The sequence below is a fragment of the Anopheles coluzzii genome, chromosome 3, assembly GCF_943734685.1.
Source record: "Anopheles coluzzii chromosome 3, AcolN3, whole genome shotgun sequence".
NCBI classification, from domain to species: Eukaryota; Metazoa; Arthropoda; class Insecta; order Diptera; family Culicidae; genus Anopheles; species Anopheles coluzzii.
This window is the reverse complement of record NC_064671.1, coordinates 25039118-25053485: the sequence shown is the minus strand read 5'-3', so window position 1 is coordinate 25053485 and position 14368 is coordinate 25039118. Positions and strand designations below refer to the sequence as shown.

The following is a 14368-nucleotide window of genomic DNA, read 5'->3' as shown; positions in this document are numbered from 1 at the left end:
CTAACAAATAACATAAAACCAGTACGAAGCATGCATTCAATCGATCCGGCAAATAGCTCGAACGGTAAATCGATTCCATCCACACGACAACTTGCGCGTTGATCAAATCCAGATTCGAACGACGGCGCTCTAGCCAACGCGCAATGCATCAGCAGCCAAAAAAAAACAATAACCCCTAGTCAAGCGCGCTCACACAAGGTCAAGCATTCGCCAATAACTGCTGGGAAAACGAAGGAGATGGGGAAGAACGTCACTGAAAACGCGTATGATCTGGTAGAACGGATAAAGAAGACAGCAGATAAGCGATATCACTCCCACCACCATCATATGAACAGCTGGTGTGATCGCAACTACCGACCAGGAAGGAGTAAGGGGGAGGGCAAGATTCATTTTTTTCTAGCCATCCATAAAATTTATTTTTTGTGGCTGCTATTCCATACAACAACCCTGGGAAATCCGCCACAATTTTTGCCATAAAACCCGTCTAAAAAAATTCGCTTGGTCGAGTAACCTCTTAAACCGGACGTCGTGTGGACGTCGGGTGGACGTCCACACGACGTCCACACGACGTCCGAAATCTTCAATTTTGCGGCTAGGGCAATTGAACTTTGCCTGCTGTACAACAGATGGCGCTAATTTCATTAGGTAGGTTGTATGCAACTTGCAGGTTGCAGAGTTGTTTGGCAAGTTGTACGCATGTGTAGTTCTCCTGTTTTGACAACAGGTAGCGTTATCAAGGATCTCGTTCACAGAGCACGCAACGTCAGTTGATTTAAAATATTCGTTGCGATGATATGTTTCCAGTTTTACATTTTGGCTATTGGTACTGCTTTTGTCTATTATGTTGTATACTAATACGTCTTAACAACTTGAATCTAATAAAACAGGCTGTGATCAATAATTTTTTTCATTCTTCAATAATATTTAGTAGGTTTCAAAATAAGGGATTAACAGATTAATTTAAAACAATTTAAATTATAAAAATAAAAATGAACAAAAATTGATGTTTTCATATTTTACATCCGTATACAGCAATGTTACTCCTGTCTCATAGTATTCAAAAGGGTAATGGAAATTCACTCTTTGGTATTTCTTTAGCCAAAAATTACAAACAAATTTATTACAAATTCGTTTAAGCTATCACATTAAACTATGACATCTAGATGGATCGTATCAATGTAAAAATCATATTGATTGTTTCTGCAGTGTATAAAGCCTTTGCTCATGAGCCTCAATAATCTCATGAGCACATTGCGGTGATTGGTTTCCGTTATGTGTGTGATGACACTTCCATCAAAAGGTTCAACAGTCATCAAGCCTTATCCGATACACTGTTAGCAGCAGTAGAACGATTATCTCAACAACACTCCTCTCAACTGAATCGGAAGTGATGAATGGCACACTATTTTGTACGCCTCTACCACACACAAAACAGTCCTGTTTGATGACATCGGCACCTCCCCTCTCCCGGGAGTTTTCAATGCAGACGTTCCAAACCGCAACCAATTATTGTGAAAAGAGTGTAATTGCCGTATTTCTTTCTATTCAAACGGCACACTGCCACCGCCCCCCCCCCCCCCCCCCCACCCACCATTGGACTATTTTCTGCGCTCATTCAAAGCGCATAAATGAATTCTATCGAAGAACCGCCTCTTCTTACGCTTACGGTAAAGTCAAAGACAGACGGACAGACGGATCGTCCATGCGGGAGGGAAGAGGAGAGTTCCCATGATTGCCTGGGTTTTCGCTGCGCTGCTGCCCAGCATAATAGCAGCAATCATCTTAATGATGATATTTTCACGGTGACTTCAACCTCCGGATATCCTTTGCTCCCTCTCTCTCCTGGTGTTAGATGTTGTTTGCCCGCATGTTTGCCGCTCTTCGCCAAACTCTTCCCAAAAGGGAGAGTGCCGCAGTCAATGGGGCATCTACTGCAGCGGTAGACTAAGCGAGCACTAGTGAGAAGATGTGACTTTTGCCGAAATCTAATTCCGTTAAGCTGTGCCAAATGGAAGGCAAAGTATTCCCCACAACAAGCGAGCGCCTTTCAACGTGGCCCAACACGCCTGCCGATGGGGATTTCCCTCGACTAGTGTTAAAGTCCGCAATCCGCAGAACTTCTTTTTGGTTACGCTTCGGTCTATGTTTATGTGTCTGTGTGTGTGTGTGTGTGTGTGTGTGTGTGTGTGTGTGTGTGTGTGTGTGTTTATGTGTTTTTTTTTATCTCTCTATGATGGTGACCTTTGATGACAGGGAATAGACAGTGCGCGGTAGTGTGGCAGTGATTCGTAAGAGTAAGTTTGAAGAAAGCCAAATTTCCCGTTTCCGCGCGCCGCCTTGTTCTGCATCATTAACGTTGAATTGTGCTGCACAGCACTTGAGCTGACACGAGTGGATAACTGCGCGCACGAGGATATTTTCGTCTTTGTATCGCGACGGCTGGGGATATTGAAAATATATATTCTGCCTTTGAAACCCTGCTGCGTTTCCGCGTTTGGCAGATAAGACGGTGCTGTTTCCAATGTACAACTTTTGGGTAATGGGTGGAATGGGTGAGGAACCGTTTTGGTTGCAAAGAGAGCGTGGAAAGTTTCGAAAAGGTGGGAAGCTGTTGACAAATGTTCATACTATTCATAGTACACGATACAATGTGGTAGAATAAAAACTACTCGCAACTATTTTGATACATTTGGAAGAATGAACACTACTTGCGTAAGTAGATAAAGTTTTGTTTAATGTATAGTGTGTACAGGCTCTTTTGAAAATAGCAAAATAAAATCGTTTCTTTCTTAAAATTACAAATCTATCACTTTTACCATCATTTCTGATCTATCTCTTTGCAGTGTCTCCTTTGAAACTGCATGGCTGTCATAACCAACACCCAAAAGTCATACATTTACTGTTGGCGCACGACATCAAAATGGAATGCAATACGGCAATACGTATTGACACACAGGCGTTTAGGGTAAATGTACCAATAATGGTGCTATTTGTAGTGGTACCGATGTGTTTTAATGGATTTAAAGTGTCAGGAAGGACAATTTATGAACATTTTATCTCATAGCAATTGGAATATGTTTTATCTTTGCAATCACAGCCATTTTTACCCTAAAATACATCAAATTTACGAAAAAATACATATTTTTGTGACTGCTTCGTTGTACCTATAATGGTGGTATGGTTCCTATAGTCGTCGTATTGTGTTCCTATAGTGGTGGTTAACAATGATGCATCAAAAACGGTGTATAATATTAATGAAACTTAGTTTCGAAGCTGTTTTCGTATGGATAGCAACGATTACTGCCATAATGTTGGTTTCTTGCGTAATTTGATCGTAAAAAATGTATAAATTTGATTGATGAAACTATTCACTAAAGTACTGCATCACACCTGTCGTCAACCTACACCCGGAAGAGTGTGCTTGATTTAAAGTCAATTTTTCATTCAGCCATATAAGCGAATTTTGGCCTGTTTTTGGTAAATTACCTACATAAAACTCATTTCTGTTGCTTATTTTAGTGAAAACAGTACGACATGTCAAAAATGTCCTCGAAAAAATCTAAAACGACCTGTTTTTATTGATTTTATAACTATAACCACTATAGGAACATGCCTGTTTTGTGTACCTATAATGGCACTATGATAAAAAATACTTAAAAATGCATAAATATGGTCAAAAGGCAAATAATTTTAGTAAAACAACAACATTACATAACAGTTATGTTGAAAAACTAATAATTGCGTGGTTATGTGGTCGTTTAGAACGGAAAAATGTTGACACATTTCACAAAATAATGGATTTTTCGGTCACTAAGTAACGGAATGGCCCCATTTAAATTTTAAACCCTTTGTAAAAGGCTAAAGAACATTTCACACTAACGTAAATAACTTATTTAATTTTCATTTACCCTATGAAGCGCATTTTAGAGCAATAGCACCACTATTGGTACTACCACCACTATAGGTACATGTACCCTAGTACTTATTGAAACTTCACAACCATAATCGATTCTGGACGCTGATGCAGCGAGCAGACGGTCAGAGACTGGAATTGATACCGTCTGATGCTTTAAGAACTGGTTCGCTATCGAGTAGAATAAAACTGTGCAAAACTACTTTGGTCCTTAGAATTTCCATGAATGTCTGATGTTGGTAAAGCATTGAAACAAGTGAGGGGATTTATAATAATTATTTGCAAAATTGATCCTTATTGAGAAGCATAGTTGCGCGTTATACTAACTTGTACTTTATTTCTCTAATATTAATTGCGTGTTGTATGATTATTAACATATTTCAAATACATAACTGTAATTACTTACTCGTAACAAGCCAAGTAGGTCCTCAACGAAGCACTTAGCATATTGTTGTGACGAGTAGAAAGCACCCTTAGGTACTCTGGAGCTGCGCGCCTCGGAACGTTGGGTGTGTTTGGGTTTAGCCAGGGATCGTCAGGACACTCGCGCATAAGCGGTCAAGCGAGTAGAAACGCGATTAGGAAATAGCGAAATAAAATAAACCTCTTTGCTGTATAAGTTAAGCGCGTGTGTTAAGCGTAATCTATCATGAACCACCCGAAAACGTAACACATATCGAATAATATAGGAAAATATTGACAAAATAAACGTAAAATACGTAAAAAAAACGTAAGAAAATAATGAAAATAACTTATTAAAATTTAAATATATAAAAGTAAACAAACCGGCTTGAAGGTCGTCATATACATCTGAAAAATAAAAGAAACAGAATAAAAGATAGTAAATGACTTCAGGGAACAACAATAATCGAACAAGTCATAAGAGAAAATTCACGATACTAAACAAAAAATGTATGTGCTGTAAAAAAAGGTTTAATAAACGAGAAATAAAGATCAAAAAGTTCCTAGAACGATAGTTGAAAGTGCTATAATTTAAACAGAACAATGTCATGATAAATGAGGAAATACCACATTGCTTTTGAATGTGTTTACCGTTTGATGATAGTTGGAATACATGAGAAAGCAATAACTATTGAATTGAGACGTTGTCAAACACATTGAAACAAACAACAAACAAACAAGGTTTGCAAATATCAAGAAAAACCTGTGAAAAACTTCCATCCCTGTTTCGGTTTCACCATTCAGTCGGAAATCATTGTATTTGTTTATTATTTAACGCTTCTCTTCTGACTCCTGTCTCATTTGCAAAGATTTCTCATTTGCATGGTTGTTTGCATGTTTGCACTTAATCTATTTTCTACACTCTACTGCATTTGTTTCCCATTTTAACACATACTCCAGCATACTTCCGAGAAACTATTGCGCGCAAATGATGCAAACATCAATTAATTTCAATGATCCACTCTAAAGCGCGTCGGCCGATCCTTCGGTCTTCGGAATGGATCACATTGTTTGGCGGGATTGTCTCTTTGTTTAGCTATTTTCCTCGTCTTTCTCTCCAATTCTCGAATGGCGGATCGAGAGCTGACAAATAAGGCGATCCATCCATTTGTCTTCTCTAATTCGTTCGCTCAGTCGGTAGCTCGTTAATTAAGAAAGAGCGGGAGAAAGACTTGTTGGTAAACATGTACCGGGCTATAGAAAGCTAGTGAAAGAATAGTCTAAATGTTTGAGCGAAACACACGTGATAGAGGAATCGTGTAGCTCTTCATCAGCACTAAATTGAACATGATTTTCCCCCTGAAAACACAGTGTACAAAACAAAAAACAGAAGCTAAAGAGTGTTTAAACTGTTGTTTGCTAGCTGTCTGATCGGACACGCTGTACCACAACTGTTGTGATACTACGGGAGAAGGATATGCAACAAAAATCTAATTAATTTTCATTTCACATGCCACCCTCACACGGTGTGTACGTGTGCAGCCGCGTTCTCTGTAATTGATATTAATTGTGTCCGATTGTGTGATGGAGGCGATTAAAATGATAGCGATACACCGATACGATCTGGTCCGTGAATGACCCATCGGATCCGGTCATATCGTGACGTCTGAAGGCTTCTTTCTGTTCCTGCTTCTCCCGTAGTACATCATCCTATATTCTAGTAGTAATTCTAAAGCCACCTCCACTGTTTTTTCACATGTGTGTATGTTTGAAGAAAAAAAAAACTGCCCACCAAGACCATGGGGATACGACGTGGTGCTATGAAACATTTTACATCACAAAAAAAGGCGACAGCCAACCAACCATTTGCCACCGTGAAACAAATGCAGTGAACAACAAACAGCATGGCAAACCAGCGTGGAAAATGATGAACTGGCAACAATTATCTATTGATTTTTGCATTTGTCCTGGAGAGGACATATTTATTCCTCGGTTGGATTGTGGGAGCAACAACAGAACTCAATCGGTCATAAGTTTATCGTGTTAGAGCTACATTTATCCTTGTTTTTAAGTGAAAAGATAAACGAAATAAGAATCTCTCTTCCTCTTTAAATAAGTTTTATCATATATTTTTATCATATTAATTATATATTTTTATCAAACAGTATTTTATCATATATTTTTGTGAATTTCTTTCCCACAGTTTCACCAGCATAAACAAGCATGCAATCGAGGCTTTACATGCATACAAACTGATTGCAGTGCTTGTGTGTGCTTTTTTTTCATTCTTCATTTGGAGAAAAATTTGTTCTACGTGTTTGTATCAATTTGTAACAGTTTCAGTGTGTGCCTATCCTTGCCTCTACCATCGTGTTGCAATAAGCACGTTCAAACCACCACCGTTGCAAAATTGCAAATCAAACGACAGTGGCCGCAACACATTCCGTTTTATTACATTCGCGCGTTTGCTGTTGCAGCTGTCGTTCACTACATCATTGTGTATGTTTTTCATTTATTGTGAAGGGAAATGTTGAGTCTGCCAATTTTCGCGGAAATTGTGTGTGTGCAAAAAGCTTTATTTTTTTGCGAGCTGTCATCGTATTTTTGTTTGATTTATTATTTGCTTTTTACAGAGCTTTTTCGTCACTCACTGACGGTGCTGCTGGTCCAGAACCAATCGGTGATCGGTCAAATTGGACAGTGTTGATGAAATTAATGAAATGATACATGAGACAGCTAAAAAAAAATAAAAAACGACAACATTTGTGTTTGCTCACCAATTACATGTAAATATGCAAAACAGAAATTGACAGGAACAAAAATGGTGCTACTTTTTTTGCAAATCCTCACACAAGTTTGCAGCTTGCGGCACGATCACTACTTGCATCGTTCTGGCACGAGCTCGGCGTATTGACAAACGCCCTGCGGGGGAAAAACCGGAGGAACATCGGAAAACACATGTTTTTGTTTCTGATTAATCACCCATTTTCCTGATCCCTTTTCCGGATCCGGGCCGGAGGTGCTGTTGCTGAGGTTAAAAGCTTGTGTACCATGTATGTGTGTGTGTGTGTGTGTATCCACATTTTCCTTCACATTTTTCATTCGAGGTTGCGTGCTTCCGGCATGAAAAGCAAGCCTCTTAAAGCGGAAGCGGTAAATACAAGGTAAACACTGCATTAACACACTGAACAATGCAGAAAAAGGGCGATGAAAACGGTACATAATATCCAGTCTGTAGAGGACATTTAACAGTGGTTCAGGTGACACTGCTGGGAAGGTGGATGGTCACGTGGACGAGTCATTGGATTAATTAAACACTTTTAATTGAATCACCAAACCGGAGACTGAGTGCGTTCCGGTTGCTCGGTTGACCATCACAGTGAGGAGAGGAGAGCATATATCACGGGTCCTACGATATAGGATAGGGCACACATTGTGGCAATTATTGGATATTATCTCTTTTTTCTGCCGAGGTTCAATTGAGCGATTCAGTTGCTGAGCCATTTACTAAAAGAAGTGGTTCAATTCCTGTCTGAATAATTAAACCATACTCTGACTTCCTGAGACCATAAGCTGTCTGTCTTGTAAAAGCAAACCGCTTTAGAAGCACACCGGCACCCATTTTCCCATTTTTCTTCACAATTTTTTTTGCGAAAATCGCAAATTTTTAGTTTGCGACAATCGCAGATTGGCTTTGCGACATATAAAACTGAAATAAAATACTAAAATAATATTCCTTTGTGAATGAGTTATTACGCATGATCTTTAATATTTATTTTATTATTCATTGCTTTTCTTCGTTACATTCACTCAATTTTTCAGTTTCTTATAGCTTTTACTTATTTGATAGCAGTAATCCATAAATTACGTAATTCTAAAATTGCAAATTTCCAATTCCCTTGCCTCACCTTAGTGTCGCAAACTGTAACGTTGAAAGAAACCCTCCCCATGAAAATTACGTTACGGATTTTTGACTCTTTCACCCTTTTTTGCGAGTTCCTAAAAATAAATTGTTTCGCAACTGTTGCAAAAAAAAAAATCTGCGATTGTTGCTAAAAAATCTACGATTGTCGAAAAAAAAGAGATTGTCTTCCTATAACTTTTGTCACTGAACAAAATCAGAATATGTGAAATTTCCTTTTTTATATAAACGTTACTAGCTGGCCCGGTAAACCTAGTTTTACCCCACATTTTATTAGTTGCGGATTAAGTATTTGAAGTTGCAAATTACTTATCCGGCACTACAACCGCTTTGCTTTGTTTACACTTGCGAAGATAACATCAGTAACCAAACATGTTTATGTTACAATTATTAAAGCAAGCATATTTGTTCGTTTTGGAACATCAAACAGCAAATAGGACAAAGCGTAATAGCATGTATTTTTTAATTCATTATTCCCAAACTAAAGTACTCCATCTCTGTTTTGTCATTATGGATATTTGTGACAGCATCGTAAACCGCTAGGCATTTCACAGCGAGTGTAAAGCGCACCTTACACCGAGTGTAAACCGCGCTTCACACCGACTGTCAAAGTGCTGTATACAACAACAACAATGATGTCCTTTCTATGGGAGTTTGAAAATTGCTAATAAATTAAGTTTAGTGCAACTTCTGAAAATGATGTGAGTCTTAAAACCTATTCTCATACCACCATAAGGTGTGTGCAAAGTTTCGTTGAAAATGATCCAGCCGTTTCGGAGTTTGCTCGCGACAAACACCGTGATACGAGATTTTTATATATATAGATAGAGATAAAACTATTTTAACATTTACATAATAAGAAGTTGTTCCATTCAATAATACACGTATGATCCGTCTTGCTAGTAATGAAGAATATTTGATTGAAAAAGTCCCGAAAGCCTGTTTAGGCCGGCATAACCGCGAATGTTGTTAATTCAAGAAGAATAACCGTGTAGTACGCATATTCTTCTTCTTCGAAAAAATGGTTAACATACATTTTATTTCGCCTTACTTAATAACAGTTTAGCTCCCACCCTTCCCTATGTAACAAATCGTAACGTTTGAGGACATCCCCTCTCCCTATTATCAACGCTACGTAATTGATGGATGACGCCTAAATACGATTGGAGTCATGGTAATGAAGCATTAAATTCAATTTAATCATTTTTGTTTTGTTTGAGAAAGGTTAAATTAATTGATGAAATAAATTAAAAAACTATTGTATTGTGTTATTGTACCTTAAGTAATGAATTAAAATTAATAATTAGAAAATATATAAATTATACAAAAATAATTATTTTAAACAATGACGACAAGGAAATTGAAAAAACAGTAACTCACCAATTATATCAAGCTAAAGAAATCCCCTCTTGCGTATTGATATGCAACTGAATCGCTTAAAACTACACTGCTGTACGTGAGTTGCATGGTACCGATGCCGTATTGCCACCGTATCCTTATTACAAATTCCACCCGGAACCCAAGCCACCGTAAAACAGAAACTACGCAAACAATACATAACCCTTCCGGTGTGCATTGTTTTGGTTAACCTATTGCTGGTGGCTGCTCGCGGTGCCGAATGCACACACACACCACACTTATGCATCAGTTACCTCGAGCCAATCAATGTTTGGCACTGCAAGTGGTGGAAAAGTTGTAAAGTTTTCGCGTTTTCCCCCGTCACACCGTCACAAAGGACACAAAGGAAAGGTAAGCGGGCGACATTAGCATCGGGAACACACTCACAAACATATTTCCCGAGCACTTCGGTGCGTTGAAACAGAAGCGCAAGGATCGATCGAGTGTGTACCAACCAATTCAGGCCACGTGACGCGATGCTTGTGGCCACGTTCCGACACCGTGCCACGCTCTAACGAAGTAACGAAATTCAATTGGAATGTTTCCATCGCCCGGAGGGATACGCTTGCGCTGGCTGGCCACCCTCCATACTCCGGAGGATATTTTTTCTTCCTCTTTTAGCTTGCCCTGTTTTCATATGCTCTCATTGTGCCCATTGCGAATAGTGGCTGCTGCTGCTGCTGCTTGGGAAACGGATATTGCGCTGTGTTGGTGACGATGTTAGACTTTGTCGGGTGGCTCCTGTTGGCAGCTTGCATCCACCAACAACCCCCAACCCGCAAAACCGACACGCCGAACTGTTCCTGGCAGATGGAATGTCAAACGGGTCGGTTTGGCGGGTAAGCGGATGAACTTAAGACGGCAGTCAGGCCGGGGGGAGTGCAGCACCACCAGACAAACAACAGGGTGGAAAGCGAATTTTATTTTTCACTTTTCCGTCACAGGCACACTTGAGCTGTAATCGGTGCTAAATGTGCTCGAGGCATGGCAGAAGGAAGGGGGGAGATGGAGACGATCCACTCGAATCACGGTGAAGATGGTGCTTGTGCATTTTTCACTCCGGGTAACGAACCGCGAACGCGCTTACAATTGTACAATCGTGTCCCTTTTTTTATACGTTTGTTGCGCGCGTGCTGCTTGCCTAACCGGTGGTTCCGGTGGTTCCGAAGCAGATGGTGGCGGAATTCCCGGCAATCCCGGCGGCAAACGGCCACCGTTTGCGTGAGCGATTTGTTTCCGATTTCCGTACGGAGCAGCGGGATGAGACCGCTTAGCGTTTTATGGCCAAAAGCGCGAGCCCCGGTGGCGGGACTGAGGAGATTGTGTGCTTCTGTTTAACGAGAATTTAATTGCTCCTTGCGTCAGATTGCTCACGCTTCACCAGGCACGCAAATAAATCTGGGAAAATGTGTGTTGTTTTTGTTGGTGAAGAATCATCGCACTGAGACCATGCTTCGCTTGAGGCCATGGTACCAGCTCCAAACTTTTAGCCGGTATGTCATATATGTGTCAAATCTTGCTCCGAAGAGCCATGCAAGTGTCGCACGACTGAACAAGTTTATAATTGGTTTTGTTTTTATGTGCCAACAGCTTGACGCTATTGAATGATGAGTGGAAGCAATTTGGTTTATTGTGATTGATGTTATCTTTCAGGGTTCTTTTCAGGTTTTTTTCTGGTAAGTAAGAATGTACATCAAATCAAATAAAATGCATTCGGTACGTGCATTAAAAGCAATAGAAAATACTAGTAATGATATGAAACCCATTCCATGCAATATTAATATTCTATTAAGGGGAAACGTTGTACCTACATTACACTGCTACTGGTCGTGGCAGAATCAGTCCACTGGAACTACTCCCCAAAGATGCATCACACAATATCGTCCCTCATAGCATTAGCTTTTATTCCATTCGCTCGCTGTGAACTGAAACCTGTAACAACTGTCGACGAGTCGAGCCTGAAGATCTTCCAGCAAGGCATTGATCGTATATGCAGCACATCAAGTTTTAGCGACATCTATTTGATCAATAACGAAGATCCATCCAAAGTATCTCCATATATTTCAATGTTTAATTTTAACCGTCCTGTCACGCTGCGAGACTTTCGTTACAAGGGACAATTCCAGATAGAAACTTGCTTTGTTGCATTCATAACGTCAAACGAACTGTCGGAGGTATGTGTGAACTTTACTGAAGAAAATGTCACTTAAACCAATACATCGTTTTAGGTAGTGCAAGATCATATCGAACGATTTGCCCTTTTCATTGCCGTACTGCCCGCCGGCGTGATGGAAACAGTGCAGAACTTCGCCAGCATGTTGTACAAATGTATGATGTACTACTTCTACTACGACCCCGTAACGCTTGCCGGCTCCTGGACCATAGAGAGAGGAGGGAAACGTATTTACACTCTAGCTGATGTTGGCACCGGAAACACCGCTGGATGGAATCTTCGCGGTCAAACGGTAGCGTTTTTAAACATGGATCCTAACCGTGCGACAGCACATGACATCGAGATTGGGCAAACGATGGCCAAGCGCCACAACGGCACCTTCGCAATGGCGCAGGGTTTGTTGCAATGTTTCGACTACGTGTACACGGCTATTTACGCGACCAGCGTGGGAAGCTTCGCCACCCTGCCGGAGATGTTTCAGATGTGCTTTCTGGTGCCGAGAAGTGCACCGAAGTCGGTGTTTGCTATCTTAAGCGATCCGTTCGACTACTACTGCTGGGGTACGTTTATTTTCACGATCGCCACAGTATCGGTGTTGCTGTCACTGTTCGGTGAATCCTACCGCCAGTACAATGTGGGATTGGTGTTCCTGGAGCTGGTAATGAACGCACTCAATGGGCCGTCCCATCGCTTTTACGGACGGTTCGAGGTACGGCTCGTCGGGCTGTTCATGATGATGAACATTGTGTTGCTGTCGTGCTACCAATCGCTGATCATTTCGCTCATGTCTTCGGCCCGGTACGATCCAGAGATTGATACGATCGAGCAAATCAACGATACGTGCCAGTTCCAGCGTGATTTGTTTATGCAAAGCTTAGGATATCGGTTCAAGAACACGATCTACACATACCGCCGATACGAATCGTACGAGGAAATATGGGCCAACAAGATATGTCTGATGGTCATGTGCAGTGATCTTAGCACGGGTCACGCACTCGTTGAAACGCAGAGCAACAACTTTGATGATGACATGGACAACAATTTGGAGCGGTACTTTCGCATCTCAAAGGCGCGCATACGCTCCTCGGCAGTGATGTACTCGATCATGAACTTTTCGCCCATGCGCACACTGATTCACCGGTACACGTCGGCGTACAGCGAGGGCCACCTGCATCATTTGCCACTGGTGAAGGCAAAGAAGCATAGCTCTGGTCAACCGAACGTTCACGAAAGTATAGTGCTGGTTACGATGCGACCAGAAGATTTGCTGATTGTGTGGATCATTTTTTTAATAGGTTGCGGGGCGAGTGGAGCCGTGTTTCTGTTGGAGTTGTCATTGGTATGGGTGCCTAAAGTCCTTCTAACGATAAGATTGAATGCTTCGAACAAGCTTAAAATGGTAAAAAGATCTTTTAAGAAGAAGAAAGAATGGAAGGTGTAAAGGTGAACATTGAAAGCTAATTAATTACGGATGAAAATAGATAGCAACTATACACCATTTGCCAAAACAGGACAAAACAGTAGAACTTATTGAAATCCCAAACAATGCTCTCTTTCTCTCTCTCTCTCTCTCTCTCTCTCTCTCTCTCTCTTTCTCTCTCTCTCTGTCTGTCTCTCTCTATCTATATATCTCTCTCTCTCTATCTCTCTCTCTCTCTCTCTTTCTCTTGTTGGCCTGCTCACGATAGAGCACGCCGATGTGACATAGACCGGTCAACAATTATTCTCCAGGATGCTCGGTCCCTGGCTGCAGCCTCCCATCCATGTAAACACCCGATCTCCGTCAGGTCTCGTTTAACCTGGTCCAGCCATCGAGTTCGCTGTGCTCCCATGCACCTCATGCCGAACTGGGGATCGCTGTCGAACACTTTCTTGGGGCATGAGTCCGGCATCCTCATGACATGCCCCAGCCATCGTATCCTGCCAGCCTTCGCCACTGTCAGGATGCTCGGTTCGCCGTACAGCTCAGCAAGCTCGTGGTTCATCCTTCTCCTCCACGCTCCATGCTCGAACACACCGCCAAAGATGATCCGTAGGATGCGTCGCTCAAACACGCCCAGAGCGTTTGCATCCTGCGCTCGGATGGTCCAGGACTCGTGTCCATAGAGGACCACCGGGCGAATCAGTGTGCGATATATCTCATATTTCGTACGGGCTTGAAGTCTTTTCTTCTGAAGACCCAAACAATGCTCAAAAGTACAAAATAATAGAAATATCGTTTTTCATTCATGTTTGATCCAAACAATTTTTAAAAGTGATGATGGTTATCTAAAGGTTACATTTATCTTATTAATAATAGCTAATAACACAGTTTTGGTGCTGAAAATAAATTAGAAATCCCTGTTTATTGATTACCTGTTTTCCTGATTATGATCGCTGTTATTCATATTTTATGTAAAACTCTTACATAAAAATAAAACTTGGAGAATGTTTCCTCGATAAAAAATCGTTCATTCCTCCTATTCGATTTCAACATGATGTTACGAAACATCGTACTTTTCCTAGTGGCTATATCTTTATCATCATGCTTGTGCAAACTATCTCCAGTGCCAGCGGTCAA

The 14368-nt window shown here is 40.9% G+C and overlaps 1 protein-coding gene across 1 annotated transcript; it reads left to right on the top strand.

The window, feature by feature from the left end:
- Positions 1–11409: 11409 nt before the first annotated feature.
- On the top strand, positions 11410–13416 carry LOC120958343 (uncharacterized). Its single transcript, XM_040381061.2, has one exon. It carries the CDS (start codon positions 11924–11926, stop codon positions 13247–13249), a length of 1326 nt encoding a protein of 441 aa, XP_040236995.2. The 5' UTR covers positions 11410–11923; the 3' UTR covers positions 13250–13416.
- Positions 13417–14368: the final 952 nt, after the last annotated feature.

What these genes read in the sequence shown, in the direction of transcription:
- LOC120958343 (XM_040381061.2), top strand. Translation starts at nt 11,924, where the DNA reads ATGGAAACAGTGCAGAACTTCGCCAGCATGTTGTACAAATGTATGATG.